This window comes from Solanum pennellii, chromosome 8 (assembly GCF_001406875.1).
Source record: "Solanum pennellii chromosome 8, SPENNV200".
NCBI lineage: Eukaryota > Viridiplantae > Streptophyta > Magnoliopsida > Solanales > Solanaceae > Solanum > Solanum pennellii.
In genome coordinates, this window is record NC_028644.1 from 64,419,344 (window position 1) to 64,437,281 (window position 17,938).

Genomic DNA, 17,938 nt, shown 5'->3' on the forward strand with positions numbered 1-17,938 from the left:
TTTTCTTTTAATACTTACTACGTTTAAAAATTTTTTAAAATGATCTCTAGATTTACAAGATTAAAAAGTCTTTTTCTTTTTTTTTTTAAATTTCGTTTCAAATCAAATTTGATCATCCTTTTTTAAACGAAAAAAATAATTTTTTTTAGAATTTGTGCTTAGTCAGCTGGTAAGTCTAAATTTTCACCTTATAGGGGAGGTTGGATTATCAAAAAAAAAGTAATGTTTGTTTCATTTTTTTCTATCAAGCTCTTTAATTTTTAATTTTTCACATAAAATATATAAGCTTACAATAACAAAATCAGATCCAACGAAATTTTATAAGTAAGGTACGAGAAGGATAGTCATCAAACTCACCATCCCGTGAAGGAGAAAGGTTGTTTTAGAAAGACAGTCGACTGTACAACAATCATGTACAAAGAAGAAACTAATATAGAAAACATAGCTACTTACATGATGAATCAACAAATTAGCACTATAATTAAAACACAATAGACAATTAGCAATGTGCACGATATCAAAAATAAAAACTACTATGATATTCATATCAAGTACCAAAAGTCAAAATAGGCTAATACCAGAAAATTTGAATTGGTCAATATTTCATCAATACATGGCGGAAGCTTTTCTTCAAGTTGTGCTAGAAAATCTCACTTCTTTCATCGGAGGAAAACTTGTATTGATTTTCGGTTTCGAAAAGGAATTTGAAAAGCTTTCGAGTGAGTTTTCCACAATTCAAGCTGTGCTTCAAGATGCTCAGGAAAAGCAATTGAAGGACAAGTCAATTGAGAATTGGTTGCAGAAACTCAATTCTGCTGCATATGAAGTTGATGATATATTGGGCGAATGTAAAAATGAGGCAACAAGATTCGAGCAATCTCGATTAGGGTTTTTTCATCCAGGAATTATCAATTTCCGTCACAAAATTGGGAAAAGGATGAAAGAGATAATGGAGAAACTAGATGCAATTGCTGAGGAAAGAAGGAAGTTTCATTTCCTTGAAAAAATTACAGAGAGACAAGCCGCCGCTGCTACGCGTGAAACAGGTGTGAGAACTAAGTAATATAGCTTTAGTTTATATTCAATTTGTTATCACATTGTGTGTTCACCGTGGTCTCTACAGTAGTATGGCAATGGGGCGGGGTGGAGTTGGAGGTGTGCCGGTGTGGAGCGCAACTTCAACTTTGAATCTGCATAAGTAGGTTTTAAATTTGTATAGAATTGAACAAGTACACACGCGTCCTACTTGGTGTCTACTTGTTCAATTTTACAAGAGTTTTAAGTATTTACTTGTGCGCAGTTAGAGGGAATAGATGTCCGTTGATGTCAAGTTAAAATGCATATTTATGAATTATGATCCAATTCTATATCAGTCTGTCCAAAAAATGTTCTAGTGGAACTGTAAAACATAGTCTGGATCTGCTCTTGCAAGTGTGAATTTTAGAAGGCATATGCAAGCTGTTTGGATTCATTTTTGCATTAACATTTGTTTAGACGATTTTCTTTATCGAATTTTACTGTCTAAAAAGGAAAAAGCAAAGAATAAGAAGTATAAATAGGCTGACTTCTTCGAAGTATTTCTCATTCGATAAAAAAGAGTTTGTTTTTTAGGATAAGGGTCTATTTTAGATTACCATTTGTGAGTTATGGAACTTCAATCTAAACTGTTAAAACAATTGCTATGAAGAAAGTAGGGGAAAATAATTCTGCTGGGAAGGATTTCGATAGGTGTGGTTAGTATCCAGCATTTTTTCCATAAAAAAAAAAAGCAAATTATGTGTGTTGGTGTGCGGCGGGTTGAAAACAGAAAATTTTGCAAGGTGGGGTAGGTTGTATGGGTTTGCCCTGCACCATCCCATCTATGATTCCTGTCTAAATGTTTGTTTTGTCTACAATTCTTGCCGACTCATTCTAATGAGCTCAATTGTAACAAATATCTTTGTGTCCACACTACTTGGAACAGGTTTTGTTTTAATAGAACCAGAAGTCTACGGAAGGGACAAAGAGGAGGATGAGATAGTGAAAATCCTGATAAACAATATTAACATTACCGAAGAACTTCCAGTCTTCCCTATAATTGGTATGGGGGGACTAGGAAAGACGACACTTGCCCAAATGATCTTCAATGATCAGAGAGTGACTAAGCATTTCGATCCCAAAATATGGGTTTGTGTCTCAGATGATTTTGATGAGAAGAGGTTAATTAAGACAATTGTAGGAAATATTGAAAGAAGTTCTCCTCGTGTCGAGGACTTGGCTTCATTTCAGAAGAAGCTCCAGGAGTTATTGAATGGAAAACGATACTTGCTTGTCTTGGATGATGTTTGGAATGATGATCTAGAGAAGTGGGCTAAGTTAAGAGCAGTCTTAAATGTTGGAGCAAGAGGTGCTTCTATCCTAGCTACTACTCGTCTTGAAAAGGTTGGATCAATTATGGGAACGTCGCAATCATATCATTTGTCAAATTTATCTCCACATGATAGTTTACTGTTGTTCATGCAACGCGCATTTGGGCAACAAAGAGAAGCAAATCCTAATCTAGTGGCCATTGGAAAGGAGATAGTGAAGAAATGTGGTGGTGTGCCTTTAGCGGCCAAGACTCTTGGTGGTCTTTTACGCTTCAAGAGAGAAGAGAGTGAATGGGAACATGTGAGAGATAATGAGGTTTGGAGTCTGCCTCAAGATGAAAGTTCTATTTTGCCTGCTCTAAGACTGAGCTATCATCACCTTCCACTTGATTTGAGACAATGTTTTGCGTATTGTGCAGTTTTCCCAAAGGACACCAAAATGATAAAGGGAAATCTCATCACTCTCTGGATGGCACATGGTTTTCTTTTATCAAAGGGAAACTTGGAGCTAGAGGATGTGGGTAATGAAGTATGGAATGAATTATACTTGAGGTGTTTCTTCCAAGAGATTGAAGCTAAATCCGGTAATACTTATTTCAAGATACATGATCTAATCCATGATTTGGCTACATCTCTGTTTTTGGCAAGCGCATCAAGCAGCAATATCCGCGAAATAAATGTCAAAGATTATAAGCATACAATGTCCATTGGTTTCGCTGGAGTGGTGTCTTCTTACTCTCCTTCACTCTTGAAAAAGTTTGTCTCGTTAAGGGTGCTTAATCTAAGTTACTCAAAACTTGAGCAATTACCCTCTTCTATTGGAGATCTATTACATTTAAGATACCTGGACCTGTCTCGCAATAACTTTCATAGTCTTCCAGAGAGGTTATGCAAGCTTCAAAATCTTCAGACTCTTGATGTGCATAATTGCTACTCACTTAATTGTTTGCCAAAACAAACAAGTAAACTTAGTAGTCTCCGAAATCTTGTTCTTGATGGCTGTCCATTGACTTCTACTCCACCAAGGATAGGATTGTTGACATGCCTCAAGACTCTAGGTTTCTTTATTGTGGGAAGCAAGAAAGGTCATCAACTTGGTGAACTGAAAAACCTAAATCTTTGCGGCTCAATTTCAATCACACACCTTGAGAGAGTGAAGAATGATACGGATGCAGAAGCCAATTTATCTGCAAAAGCAAATCTGCAATCTTTAAGCATGAGTTGGGATAACGATGGACCAAACAGATATGAATCCGAAGAAGTTAAAGTGCTTGAAGCCCTCAAACCACACCCCAATCTGAAATATTTAGAGATCATTGCCTTCGGAGGATTCCATTTTCCAAGCTGGATAAATCACTCAGTTTTGGAGAAGGTCATCTCCATTAGAATTAAAAGCTGCAAAAACTGCTTGTGCTTACCACCCTTTGGTGAGTTGCCTTGTCTAGAAAGTCTAGAGTTACAAAACGGGTCTGCGGAGGTGGAGTATGTTGAAGAGGATGATGTCCATTCTAGATTCTCCACAAGAAGAAGGTTTCCATCCCTGAAAAAACTTCGTATATGGTTCTTTCGTAATTTGAAAGGGTTGGTGAAAGAGGAAGGAGAAGAGAAATTCCCCATGCTTGAAGAGATGGCGATTTTACATTGCCCTCTGTTTGTTTCTCCAACCCTTTCTTCTGTCAAGAAGTTAGAAGTTCACGGCAACATAAAAGCAAGAGGTTTGAGCTCCATATCTAATCTTAGCACTCTTACTTCCCTCCGCATTGGTGCTAACTATGGATCGACTTCACTCCCAGAAGAGATGTTCACAAGTCTTACAAATCTCGAATACTTGAGTTTCTTTGACTTCAAGAATCTCAAAGAGCTGCCTACCAGCCTGACTAGTCTCAATGCTTTGAAGCGTCTCCAAATTGAAAGTTGTGATTCACTTGAGAGTTTCTCTGAACTAGGGCTGGAAGGTTTAACTTCACTCACACAGTTGTTTGTTAAATACTGTAAGATGCTAAAACGTTTACCCGAGGGATTGCAGCACCTAACAGCCCTCACAGATTTAGGAGTTACTGGTTGTCCAGAAGTGGAAAAGCGCTGTGATAAGGAAATAGGAGAAGACTGGCACAAAATTGCTCACATTTCAAATCTGGATATTCATTAGTCTTAGTGTCATTGTTTGTTGGACTCTTCCTTTGTGAGTCCCCCACAAGTTTCGTATCGTAGTTAGAGATATTTTTATTCAAATATTATTTCTGTTGTATTAATTAACAAGCCATTAGAAATAGTTAGTGTCAAATCAAAACAAGACAAATAAATTGAAACGAGGGACAGAAGTAATTAAAAAAGATGTTATAGATTTGCTAAAACATTTCTTCAATAAGAGCTTCACCAATTCCCTGTACTACAAATTATCCCTTCCTTGCAACAAATGAAATAATTACATAGATAGAGGGCAATAAAATCTAGAATAAGAGCTCCATGTAACAAGTTATACTCTGGATTCCTAGTACACTTTAGAGTAAAATACAGAATCTTGACCTTGTATGATTATATTTCCAATCTTCCATTAGAAAATTGTTTGGCTTCCAATGCAGCTGAGTTCATGCCAATAAAGTCATAGCTACTTCTGGAGTTCAAATCGAAGCTAACAGAACTTTCTTCAAGCTTAATATTCATAATCTTCTTTTGTTCTCCCTCCGTTAAGTATGTAGATCTTTGTAGATCCTTATTAGTATCATCTTGTATCCCTTTACCTGTAGAAGTTTCATCCTCGTTGTGTCCATGCACGTAGTCCATTAGGTTTGAGAGAGCTATATTGAAATCTGTAAGCTGAGCTCTTGTTTCGTCTACAGCACTAGCAGAGTTCATATCAGTGGACAGGCTCTTCTGAGCTTTATCTAGTATTGCTTGCAAATACTTTCCCTGTGCCTCTATTCTCATTTGCAGCTTCTGTTGAACCTTTTAGAACAAGAAACAAAAATAGACGAGGTCTGATAAATACGATATCAAGGAACTAAAGTTGAATGATATGGTGGAATAAGACCAAGTTTGGACAATTGCTTCATAAATCATTGTGTTTTTGCTCGTTAGGACTAGGAATTCTTCTAGATAAAAGGTTTAATGTGTACCTCAAGCTGCTCATGTAATCTTTTCTGGACGTCAATCTGACGCCTCAGCGCCTCACTAATTGGAGCTTCTCTGTTAAGATATAAGCATCTATTAGCAAGAACACAATGCGTTTTAATGTAATACTAGTGTAGGCAACTGTACTTGAACCAATTTTCAAGATTCAACAGAGAAAATGCAGCTCAAATATAAATCTATAAACTATTGAAGTTCGAGGACACTGTTGCTCTCATAGAAATATTTAGAGGTAAGTCATTAAAATAGTCTCAACTCTCACAGAGAGATGTTAGATAACTGGAAAGACGGTATAAGTATAAACAACAGTTGAATTTCCTGGTACCTACCCTTGCATACCATCCATGCTTGATGAAGTGATACTCGGTCCTGAGGAATGCAAACTGAATTGTCTGAACGACTCCCCTGCTAGAGTGAAAAACATAAGGAGTATTACAAGATCTACTAAATAAAATGTAAGGATCATGAAAAACTCTAGTTGCGTAAGGGAGCATTACAAGGATTTACTATATTTCGATCTCCATTAGACCATTTATATGTTAAGCTATCAATTGAGTTTTCATAATCTTCCAGTACTTACCAATATTCTCTCTGTTTTGTTCTGCTGCATTTTGTTTCTTGGTCTGCTGTCCAAGTCTATACTTCTGCAGGACGAAAAAGGGACAAAACACCTACTTAGTTTTTGACAGTGCAAAAATTATCGATGAATAGAGATGCAGAAGCCTGACTCTACCTGCAAATGACTCTTCAAATGATACAATGTCAAGCCCTTCAATCCCATTAACCTTAGTACTGACTTGGGAGTTGCTTCTGCAAAATTCAAGGCCTTTTAACAAACATTGCAGACTCTTAAATAGAAACCACAAATCCAACACAGCGTTAACTCATCAGCACAAGCGAGAAAGTAAACAAAAAATTCCTATTCCTGTGAAACTCAAGGGGAGGACGCAATCTAACCTCTTCTCTTTAGCATTGACCTCATTTCTAAGTTTTACTTGGTTATCAGACTACTAATTTATGAACTAGTTAAGTCTGAAGACAACCAAAGCCCGCGAGATAAAGATTATACATCATGAGGGGTTGTTTATAATGTAAGATACTTGAAATCAATTACAGAAGGAGAAGACAGAAGACATAATCAGCCATGACACTGTAACGATGAGCCTATTTATGGTGGGAAAGTTTGCAACACAATATAAGTTCAATGGATTTAGGACATTGGCAGCTTTCACAAGATCTTGGTTCCAAATGATGATACAATTATAGGGAACCTTTCTACTTTTGCCTCCATCTTTCTTTTCTTAAAAGGAAAAAGCTTCAAAAGGCAAGCAACCAATTTATCAAGAAAGAGTACTCAACTCTGAGTATGGTCATAGTGTTTGGTTCATTTGTTTCAAATTGATCAATCAACCAACAAAAGTATCAAAAAGTATAAAACAATTTCCAACAAATGGCAAAAATATGCATAATAAATCAATGCCTATTGACAACCACATACAACTAAATCTTATAATGACACTCCACAATGTAAAAAGTATATCACCCATTAAAAGTAACAATGACTTTACATCTATTCAAAACCAGTTGTTCTTTGGGCCAGCTTGTGCACAACTCGACTAATTCTACAGATACATTCTACCCCCGCCACCACCACATATACCGAAATACGCTACACCCTTTAGGTGCAATTACTGATCATTTCACTATAACAAACAACAAAACTAAATGTAAAAGAAAAACCAGCAACTCACTATCAGGTCCACCAAGCTTAGTTACAGCATCAACAAAACGATCATGTAAATCAGCAGTCCACCTCAATCTTGGCTTTGGGTCCCTTGTCATCACCACCCCATTTTCATACCCATACCCCATATCTCCTCCCCCATTATACATCCTATCCATGAACCCACCACCCCCAAATTCCTCAAAATCCTCAAAACTCTTCCACAAGTCACTAAAAACACTAAATTTAATCACCCCAAAAGCTTATTAAGTAAAATAAACAGTTTCAACAACTCCCAAGTGGAAAAAGAACCAAATGATCAACTAAAAATTGAATCTTTTTACTTTGGGGGTCGATAGAAAGTGTCAAAGAAATCAAATACAGAAGAATTTGTTTTTAAACTTTGTATAATAGTAATCCGTACATGCAGACGTGATTAAAAATTAATAAAATTTTGCAGAGAAAAGGGAATCTATAATTTTTTGATAAAATAAAAAGAACACGGAGAGGAAAGATCGGCGTGGAATCTGAAGAAACATATGAGCGCCGAAAATATATATATATATTTTATTTTTTATCAATAAAGAAAATGTCGGAACTCGATTCCGTGTTGCTAAGCTGTATGTATGTATTCTTCCATATTCATATTAGACAAAAAAATTTATATTCGGAGAAAATATTTTTAAATTTGACGCAATTATTAATTTTATTTTAAAACTATTGGCAATTTTAAAAATATTTCTTTACTTGATTAATTGAAATTAAGTACACTGGATCTCGAAAGATATGAAAGATCTCCCTCCAAGCCGTACATACGACTTTCATCGAATACATCCAACCTTGTTATATTAGTGAAAATACACCTCTAAATTCTCGTCAAGTTTAGAGATGTTTTTAACATTCTTTAAATTATTAAGAACTTCATGTTCCTATAAGATTATGGGACCGCTTGATACGTCATATGGCCTATCGAGGTGTATTTAAGTTTAGTTAGTAAAGGAGATGATTGTTTTTAAGGCTGTTAATAATTTAAGGATGAAACTAATAATTTGCGCTAAGTTTAAGGGTATTTTTAATACTTCTTTCTTTATATTACATTAAAATGCTTCCTAAAATATGTGATTTTGTATTTAAAGAGCTTAAATTCAAAATTATTAAATATTTATTACTCGACCACAATCTTATAATATAAATTTATTCAACAGTAGGAGTCGGTGATGGAATTTTGGGAGATGTGGGCCCGTGATGAGCGAATGGAGAAGTGACACGTAGGTGACAGCGTGGAATATTCGGCGAAGAATGAGGTAAAGAGAATATTAGTACAATCACGTGCCACGTCCTCCCAAATACTACTAACCAATAGGTGGGTGATAGTCATCTAGACGTGGAAATATTGAAATTTTAATAAATATTCGGTTCTTCGATTCGATTTTTTTGATTTTAAATTTAAAAAATGTATGTAGTGAATACCAAATCAAAGTCATTTTATTTAGTTGGATTTGGTTTTTCAACTTTGGACGGGTTTAGTTTGGAGATTTAAAATGATTTTTCGAAGCAAATGAAGAAAAATCAAAGATTAAGACACATAAAAATTTAAAATCATGTTAAGCGATGATGTATCTCACCATGGAACACTTAATTGTATTTAAAAGATCATATTTGTCTTGTCAAGAACGTTGTGCATCCAATTACTGCCCGAGAAAAACAAGGACAAACACGATTTCCTATACATAGTACGTCAACAAAAATCCGTTTGGATTCGTCTTGAAAATTAATATTTGATGTTAAAAGGATTTTTAAATTAATTGCTAGTTGACTTTTATTTTTTTTGTTAAGAAAATGTACATATATATATTATTTTTATTTTTGTTATGAATCCATTTAGTAACCTTAATTTACTAACAAATTTACTAAATAATATATTGATAAATATTCACTGTAAACTCAATTATTATTAATATTGTATATTAATTTAAAACTATCGATCGTACAAATTTGTAAGACTTAAAATTCTAATCCATCAATATAGTAATTTCTTTTTTTTCCAAGACAAAAAAATCATTTCACCTATTTTAAATGTCATTGGGTGTAGTTTCCTAGTTTGATTTACTCTTCCTGCACCGTCATATAATAATAAAACTATATTACGTTATTAAATGTTAAAAATAAAAAGAAATCACCTTTATTTACAATCTATACTATATATTGTAGTTAATTAATAACCAGTTCATCTTTAAATCTACCTACTCCACGTTAGATTTCTCTATTTACATACAATTTTGTCTTATGTATCTTTTGGCTTTTTATGAGTTAAAGGCTCAAAAACAAACACAATCACATATTCTCTTTTGTATAAATTTCAGCCACCTTGCCCATGTTCTCCCTAAAACAAATCGTACTACTTCTCTTTCTTCCTTTTTTTTTATATGAGCTAGCTTTTTTTTCGCCTCGATTAATTCTACTGAATACTACTAGTTTTTAGTGAAGGTAAGAAGTATAGTAACTTATGAAATGAGAAAAAAATGTGTGCAGTCTATGATCTGTTTCAATAGAAGTGTCACTTTAATTAAAAAAAAAACGTGAAATACCTAATAAACAGGATTAACTTAGTAGCTTGATAGACATGAAATGAGTTATATCGATACTTATTTTGAGACGAGGGAGATTAAATGTCAACACCTTTTTCAAGAAGAATGGAGTATCTAATTCTATGAGAAGTATAATTTTATCAAACAATAGATATTGGAGTAGCATACTGTTCTCTTTATTTTACTCTATAAAGAATTTCAATATTATTATCTTTCTATGGAATAACAAAGATGCAAAGCTCAGAAATCAGACTGAAAATGGCACTTTTAATAAGAATATTGCAGCTAAAAGAGAAGGGAACAGGAACAAAAGGGGAAGGATGACAGAAGAATATTCTTGCAAGAGAAAAGGATCACAAGACAACTAGAAGAAATGTCTTGTTAGAATATTATCGACAGTAATGAGACCAGCTACAATGCTTTTTTGACCTTTTAACTTGGACCGGAATAGGAACGCGAGACTTCATGGTTTTTAACCTACTTTATTGACCACCCGACCTTTCCCCTAGATCTTTCCATATCCTTTACTGCTACTAGTACCTTCCCTCTCTCTCTCTTTTTTTTTAAACTGCATTGATCACATCAGTGTCATCCAAATAGGGTTTTTATCTATGTTACAAACAGTCAAGTACACGAAGCATCCCGAGTTCCTATAGAGTGCAGGAATAGGATTATCTATGCTATGAAGTCTATAAATCCAGGTAATCCTAAGATGACACTTGTATGACTTCGATTTGAAGCAAAACACACTACAGTTCGAAAATAACACCCTCTTTTATTTGCTAACAAATGTTGAGGGGCTAAGATGTATAACACAAACAGAAATGATGGGGAGAAAAATGAAGGAAGAATAAATTAACTAGAATGTACATTTCAAATGAGACGGTACATGATTCATCACAACCTTTTTTTACATGAGACAAGTCCCCGAAAGAGGAGATGCATTATCACATTAGAGGACAGTATCACATTAGCTCATATTCTATATCAATAACAGAATGAACTCACAGTTTCATAGGATTCGCGCTATGGCTATCAATATGCATTTATGCTCAATCTGAACTATAGCTTGCCGGTAGATAACATGCATCCATCATCTATTCCTCACATAAGCAGCCTTTGAAACCTTTTCTTAGTGCAGTTTCATCTAGGTTTCTGCCTATGAATACTAACTTGTTTATTCTCTTCTCATTTGGTTCCCATGTCTTGCCTGGGCATCCATCTAAAACGGAATGTACCCCCTTTTAAAAAGTTCAAAGAAAGAAAAGCAAGAAAAAGGATCAAAATCAGAATCAAGAATGACCGAGCATCAAGATCATGAATACCACAAAGGCGAAATTGATGAGAACCTGGAAAACATAGCGTTGTTCAGAATCGCTCACAGATAAAACCCCTTTCATCCTGTACAGGTCATCCCCATTCTCTTCAATCAGTCTTTCAAGCCAATCATCAACCTGGATCATACCCATTAAGAAGTTGTTCATACAAAATATAAAAAAATTAGGCAAACATAGATGATATACCGTGGTTTCACGGTATTTTTAATACTTTTTCCTTAAGTTTAGTGTGTCCAAAAGCCTTTTTGTACTAATTTTTATGTAAGTTTCTCTTTATTTGCAGGAAATCTGTCTAAAAGATGAATGCGGAGGTTGAGCAAGAAATACAGAAAAGTACCACCTACAGAGCTTATGACGGTTTTTCGTGCTCGTGACGGTCCGTAGGTGGCATCGTAGTGCAGCTGCTGAAGGAAGATGGGGAATCTGACCAAGTGTGGGGTTACGGAGTGCATGACGGACCATCGTAGCCATGCCGGTCCGTCCTGCTGGTTCGTCATGAAGATCAGAGAAGTAGTCCCAGTACCCAAATTCCAAAAGTTCAAGTGTTTTGGAACGAAGACTTTCGACGTACCGTTGTGCCTGTGACGATCCGTCATACCTGCCGTCGAGGGAAATGAAGAGAGCAGCAGAAGAAATTGCACAAGTATGGGACGACGGAATCCATGACGGCCCGTCGTGATCACGACAATCCGTTGCGAGGTCCGTCGATCCAACCGCGTTTTGACAGATTTCCAGCAAATAGAGTCCTTATTTAATTAGGTTTTTATTTTTTATAAATAGTTCAAAAAACTTCGCTTTTGGGGTTAGACTCTTGATTATTTTTAGGCTCTTTGTTAAACTCTTGAATATTTTTAGACTCTTGTAATTGATTGTTGGTGACTTTTGTTGATTAATCAAGTGAAAATTTGGATTTTATTCTTTCTCATTGAAGTAAGTGCATGAATTCTTATATTACATATTTGAATATTGTGATTATGACTATAGGTAACTAAACTCCATAACTAGGGTTGTGGGAACCATAGGCGGATAATGAGGTAAAACCTAACTAAAATAACTATTCTAGAATAGTGTCTTGCATGTATTGATAATTCTTTCGCTTAGAAGTCTTTTTAACGGATGGCCAACGTTAAAACTCGTCTTAATGCTACTTGCCGGACCAAGGAGGTAGATAATAGGAAAAGAATTATCAACATAGATTTAGTGTATACTATCTAATAGGCTAGTATTGATGGTACGATCCCAACCTCATTAGTTGGGTTATTTACTTGACACGACCGATTTACTTCTTATTTGAGAATTAAGTTTGAACGTATCAATAGACAAGGAAGTATTTTCAACTATAAAGTAAAAGTAGAGCAAGCCTTGTTAAAATATCAACAAGTGTTACATTAGGCCAGAGCCGCAGAACTTTAACCATGTAGTGGCCGCCGGTTAAATTGGTAACTCAACAATAATCAGATAATAATATGACAAAATAAGAAGCTAACTAGAAAGAAAGAAAGAGCACATACCTCATCTAAATCTAAGGTTCCCTCTGACACAATACTAACACTGGATACAGCGGAATCATGTACATGATCATGATGGTGGCCCTTGTGATGTTCTGCAAACAATGAGGCATGTTCAATTTACCAATTTCAAAAAAAATAAAATAATGAGGCATGTTATCAAAAACCTGAAGGAGCTCATGTTTATCTTCAGATCAGATGAAAAGTCAGAGCAGTAATAAAAAAGAATCAAACAACTCATGCACATAAAAATCTTTTTTTAAGAAAAAAAAAAGAAAAGGAAAGCACAGAGGGTTGGGGAGACATTGGAAAGAACAGGAAGAAAAGAAGAAATGTTTCAAAAAGTTAATTGTTGTTCGCTACCATGTTCATCTTCATGTTTGTGCCCATAGTGGGAACCCTCTGATTGAACTTCAGAATCAACTCTGCAAAGCAAGCATACTTGAATCTCAGAAACAATAACTCAAGATACCATTCTGGGCCAAGGAAACGGTAACAGTTTAAGTAGCAAATTCTTTAAAAAGAATCACCTGTCAAGATCGTAGCCACCAACTCCTAAAACAAAGTCCATATCAACCACACCATGCTTTGCTTTCTTTATTTGTGCCATCCCATTGATATGCTGGAAAGTCACGGCAATCAAGACTTTGTATTAAAAAAATGGAGTCATAAATATAATTAAGAAAAAGGGAAAATATAACTAAATGAAAGGCTCAAGGAATACACATTGTATATCCACCAGAATGGATATACAGATGTTTACCTAGCAATCAAAACTACTAGGAACACGAAAAAGATGCCAGATAAATTTTCTTAAGAAAACAGAAAAACTTCGAGGTTGCAGCAGCTCAAAATGCATTATCAAGTCATATTAGAACAAGCATTACACAAGAAATTGCGGGAATATAATATGCAAGCAGTGAGAAGAGCCTCACAAAAAAATTCTTCCTTCACATTAAGTATATTAGTTCTAAAACACCATAAGGAAGAAGGCAACTTCCAAGCTTAACAATAACAACAACAACAACAAAAAACCCAATGTAATCCCACAAGTGGGGTCTGGGGATGATAGTGTGTACACAAACCTTACCCCTACTTGAAAGGTAATTTCCAAGCTTAATATCATTGAATCATTCATACATAACCATACTGAAACAATGTAAGTCATATTTATATTAGAGCAACCACCTGCACTACAATTGTAGAAGAAAGACAACTAAAACCAAAAAAGAAGAAACTCTACCTTGATTCTCTTTGTTAACACTTCGAGCTCAGATTCAGTTACCAAGTCTATCTGTCAACATAATCAGAAGAACATAAGCTGAAATATAAGCTTCCAAAGATTGGTTGAACCTACAGCAGGCTAGGAAAAGTGTAACCAAGTAAAAGCTAGAAGCTGCCTTACCTTGTTCAAGATAATACGATCTGCATAAGCCACTTGTTCAACAGCCTCATTCGACACAAATCTGGGTTTTACTTTATTTAAATGTTGCAAGGCGTGCTTCGAATCAACCAATGTAATGACTCCATCAAGTTTGACATGTCTTGAAACCAATTCATCAGAACAAAATGTTTCAATGACTGGACCAGGCTTTGCAAGACCTGGAAAACAAGTAGCGGTTAGAAAGATGATAAACACTCGCTAAAGATGAGTTCTGAATTTCAATTTCTGAAGAAAACATGCTACAGGGATTTAGTCCGATCAAGATGCACAATTAGTACTTAGTCAGCATTTTACAGGGGCCTCGTGATTGGCTAAACTACGAAACCCACCTTTCGTAGTTTTCCTTTTTCTTTGCCCTGCTTATCTCCATGAGGAAGCGGGTCTATAAAGAATTGTTCATTTCAGAAAGCTAGTAACCAACATTCAACAAAATTGAAAAACTCTTCTGTCAGCAATGCAGGTGGACATTAACTTTCCCAGATCACTTAGAGAGCTATTGAAGTTATCCATGAAGTTACATCAGACCTAAACAAGGCTTCAAGCAATACCGTGAAGACAAGAGGATAAAGTAGTCATAGCAAATTAAATGAAGTTATATGCTTTTAAGTCAAAAATAAGACCAACTCTACAAATGCTTATGTTCCCTATTTTTGGCTGTTCTTATCACAGGAATTTAGAAATCTATATTTGTTCCCTTTTGATAAGTACTTTGTAGTCAGATGTTTTTGAGGTCTTATTAACAAAATTGAGTCCACAACTGCACTTGAGCACGTTTGAAACAACAGTTAGTTACATATGATTAAATAGTTTCACATACCTGTTGTCTCTATAACTATGTGATCAAATCTGTCTCTCCTATTCTTAACGAGCTCCAAAAGCATCTTAACAAGGTCACCACGTACAGTACAGCATAGACAACCATTATTAACCATGAGAATTTCCTCGTTAGATGAAGAATGACTAGCAACCAATGAGCCATCAATGTCCACCTCACCAAACTGCAATTGGATTAGCCATATAAAAATCCAAGTAAATGCAGATAATACAAACTTTACTAGCCATAACATGATTAAATTGCAAAATGGCTGTCAAAAGGGCATCCATTGAATGGAAAAAAAAAACATATGATTTATAAAAGTTAACAATAGTAACTGGATAAGACAAGAAAACCCCAGAATACCTCATTTTCAATCACAGCAATCCGCTTCCCATGCTGAGATGTCAGTATATGATTCAACAGAGTAGTCTGCCAGAGTATCCATAAAAGGAAAAGAAAGAGATATTTCTCATAAGTATACTGATCCCGACATCTTCTACATGCAAAGTGATTCAAGATATTTCTCATAAGTATACTGATCCCGACATCTTCTACATGCAAAGTGATTCAGATATCTCAATTCAACATAGAGAAACACTACAGTCCTGGTCATTATATGTTTAAAAAACAACAAGGCGTGATATTAACAAAAAAAATCATTTAGTTCTAATTTTGCATTGGGCATAATTTCATTAACCTACTTTTCACTTAAATGTATTTCATCATCTGAAACTTATAGCAAACATGGGATTGATGACACATCTGTGGTAACACGATTACAATGTCCACCCATACATGAAAGACTTTCCAGCATTTGTAATCAACAAAGTACCATAATTTCTTCAAACCATAAGAGAACAAACACAAACACAAACAAAGAAAAGGAGGAAAACATTTCCCTAACTTTCAAGTTGAATACAAGTTCAGATAAGAATGTGAAAACATGAGAGATTTTACTTCCTAAATCAAAATGAAATATCCTCCTTCCCCCAAATTCACAAAATGACGATTCAGAGCACACGAGAATCAAGTTAAGTAATTTTCGCTGCAAAAAAATTTACATGTTTGAAAACTATATTAAAACATACTACAAAATCACCTTTTTACATAAACAATTTCATTCTAATATTCAATAATTTGCTTAACAATAAACTTAGCCCCAATTCCGAGCTAGCTGAGCTCAGCTACATGAATCCTCCTCCTTATCTATATTGCTTCATTTGATCCGTTTCATTCTAATATTCAATAACTTAGGTTACCATAACAAAGATTAACAAATATGAGAAAAATGCAATCTTGTTTCCCCGAACCTTTCCAGAGCCAAGAAAGCCAGTAATAACAGTGGCGGGAACCCGACTATCAAGATTCAACGCGGCTGCAATGGAAGAATCAGAGTCTTGGGCGACGTATTCAGGAGAAGTGGAGAAACTTCTAGAATTAGGTGAATGGCAATGAAATTGCCCGGAAGCGAACGAGTTAAGTGCTCTAAGAAATTTTGAAATGTGATTGAAGTTGTTGTTGGAACGATGAAGATGGAGAGGATTGCTGAGTTTTAGAGGTGTTGATGATTTGGAGAGCAAGTATTTTAGAGTAGCCATTGTTGAGTAACTCTGAAAATATTGGAACCAAACAGAGCTTTAACCCTTAAACCCTAATTGGGATTTTTGGTGAATTTTTTGAGTTGAAAGTTTATTTATACCAACTTGGAGCTGAAAACAGAAGGGGTAGTTTGGATAATGGAACTTTTTAAGTGTTCCCTCTTCTTAATGGTGTTTTTTATTTACACGTCTTTTTATAATATAATTTCTTTTTATTTAATTATTCTTATTTCAAACATAATCTATTCCAATCAAGCGATAAAGGAAATAACATAGCTACGATTGAATGTGTTTTATTCAAACCCATCTAACTATCCTGTATAAATAGAGTATTTAGGGTGAGCTTTCTGCAAAAGAAAATGTCTCTTAAAAATATTTTTTTCAAAAAAATAAATTAAGTCATTTCTTACTTATACTCTGACTAGTTTCTAGACACGTGCTTTACACGTGTGTTCCTAGATATGTTAAAATGACTAAAATGCAATGAATACATATAGTGTATAAACAACATGCAATGAATAATATAATACAAAAATTATAAATAAATCTTTAATAATATAACCCTAAAACAACAATGAGAGGCACATTTTGATGTTTCAAATTAATTCTTTTTAAGCAATCTACTATAGCTTTTAAACTTTGGTTAATAGTTAGCAAACTTTTAATAAAGTCACAAATGGCTAATTTGAGCTCAAACAAGTATTTAGACTTACGACTTCATAAAAAACTAAATTAAGATGTCTAATAGAGACGAAAAAAACACAGAAAAAATAGAGAAGGAAAAAAAATACAATGTATACATTCTTCATAAGACGTTGATCAATAATAATGTAGATTAAAAAATAAATACAAAATTAGTACATAATATTTCGAGTTCTTATTGACTCTTTCTCCCATATACAATCAAATTCAAGAGTCTTCTTCATGATATACGTCGATAACATAAACTATTTGAACATACATCTATTTGAAAATGTCTCAGTTTTTAAAAAGCAGCTTATCGATTATGAAATTGAAATCTAAATAAAAAATAATATTAAAAGAGAAGTAAACATAAATTGTAAAAAACAAGATATCTAGCAAAATTATGGATGAATAATCATTAAAGCTACAAAAATCTCAATAAGAAGAATGAGTTACTCCATCAATAATCATCAATTTTTTGTACGTGTCCCTACAATCCACATTAATAAAAGAAGTAGAATAATACATTGTGATAATCTATGAGCTGATATAATATGAATAAGAAAAAATGATATTTTACATGGCAAAATACAATATACAAATATAAGATTCCAAATAAATTCAAGAATTCATACAACAGCAAACCAGTTGAAAAAATAGTCATCTAAAGTGATAATGATGAAAGTAGGATACAAAATATCAATATTAAAATCTTATATAATATTATTATAATTAAACAAAAAAATAACATAAATGGTACCT

At 34.4% G+C, this 17,938-nt stretch overlaps 3 protein-coding genes across 5 annotated transcripts; 1 reads left to right on the forward strand and 2 right to left on the reverse strand.

Annotated features, from left to right (window-relative positions):
• Positions 1 to 98: 98 nt before the first annotated feature.
• On the forward strand, positions 99 to 4,618 carry LOC107026961 (putative disease resistance protein RGA4). Its single transcript, XM_015228106.2, has 2 exons — positions 99 to 1,046; positions 1,964 to 4,618. Exons 1-2 carry the CDS (start codon positions 506 to 508, stop codon positions 4,495 to 4,497), a joined length of 3,075 nt encoding a protein of 1,024 aa, XP_015083592.1. The 5' UTR covers positions 99 to 505; the 3' UTR covers positions 4,498 to 4,618.
• A 55-nt stretch (positions 4,619 to 4,673) lies between these two features.
• LOC107026962 (myb family transcription factor PHL11) lies at positions 4,674 to 7,730 on the reverse strand. Of its 3 annotated transcripts, none has more exons than XM_015228108.2 (6): positions 7,229 to 7,730; positions 6,211 to 6,287; positions 6,058 to 6,121; positions 5,807 to 5,882; positions 5,465 to 5,534; positions 4,674 to 5,294 (listed from the first exon to the last, which is right to left on the reverse strand). In XM_015228108.2, the coding sequence occupies exons 1-6, from the start codon at positions 7,377 to 7,379 to the stop codon at positions 4,884 to 4,886; spliced, it is 849 nt and encodes a 282-aa protein (XP_015083594.1). In that variant the 5' UTR covers positions 7,380 to 7,730; the 3' UTR covers positions 4,674 to 4,883. The 3 variants fall into 3 exon arrangements, with proteins under 3 accessions (XP_015083594.1, XP_015083593.1, XP_015083595.1); XM_015228107.2 differs by having other exon boundaries at positions 5,807 to 5,885; XM_015228109.2 differs by lacking the exon at positions 7,229 to 7,730 and adding an exon at positions 6,435 to 7,221 and having other exon boundaries at positions 5,807 to 5,885.
• A 2,898-nt stretch (positions 7,731 to 10,628) lies between these two features.
• On the reverse strand, positions 10,629 to 16,609 carry LOC107026914 (P-loop guanosine triphosphatase YjiA-like). The gene is made up of 10 exons (XM_015228032.2): positions 16,205 to 16,609; positions 15,258 to 15,323; positions 14,895 to 15,075; positions 14,039 to 14,235; positions 13,877 to 13,927; positions 13,164 to 13,255; positions 12,997 to 13,058; positions 12,637 to 12,728; positions 11,138 to 11,242; positions 10,629 to 11,029 (listed from the first exon to the last, which is right to left on the reverse strand). Exons 1-10 carry the CDS (start codon positions 16,490 to 16,492, stop codon positions 10,886 to 10,888), a joined length of 1,278 nt encoding a protein of 425 aa, XP_015083518.1. The 5' UTR covers positions 16,493 to 16,609; the 3' UTR covers positions 10,629 to 10,885.
• Between the last annotated feature and the right edge of the window lie 1,329 nt (positions 16,610 to 17,938).

Excerpts from the sequence above, each read along its gene's own strand:
- LOC107026961 (XM_015228106.2), top strand. The coding sequence starts at position 506 with ATGTGCACGATATCAAAAATAAAAACTACTATGATATTCATATCAAGT. Across the intron at positions 1,047-1,963 it reads CGCTGCTACGCGTGAAACAG|GTTTTGTTTTAATAGAACCA; the intron begins GTGTGAGAACTA and ends TACTTGGAACAG.
- LOC107026962 (XM_015228107.2), bottom strand. The coding sequence starts at position 7,379 with ATGGATAGGATGTATAATGGGGGAGGAGATATGGGGTATGGGTATGAA. Across the intron at positions 5,886-6,057 it reads ACAAAACAGAGAGAATATTG|CAGGGGAGTCGTTCAGACAA; the intron begins GTAAGTACTGGA and ends TTTTCACTCTAG. Across the intron at positions 5,535-5,806 it reads AGCATGGATGGTATGCAAGG|AGAAGCTCCAATTAGTGAGG; the intron begins GTAGGTACCAGG and ends ATATCTTAACAG.
- LOC107026914 (XM_015228032.2), bottom strand. The coding sequence starts at position 16,492 with ATGGCTACTCTAAAATACTTGCTCTCCAAATCATCAACACCTCTAAAA. Across the intron at positions 13,928-14,038 it reads ATCGTATTATCTTGAACAAG|ATAGACTTGGTAACTGAATC; the intron begins GTAAGGCAGCTT and ends TTATGTTGACAG. Across the intron at positions 12,729-12,996 it reads CAAACATGAAGATGAACATG|AACATCACAAGGGCCACCAT; the intron begins GTAGCGAACAAC and ends CATTGTTTGCAG.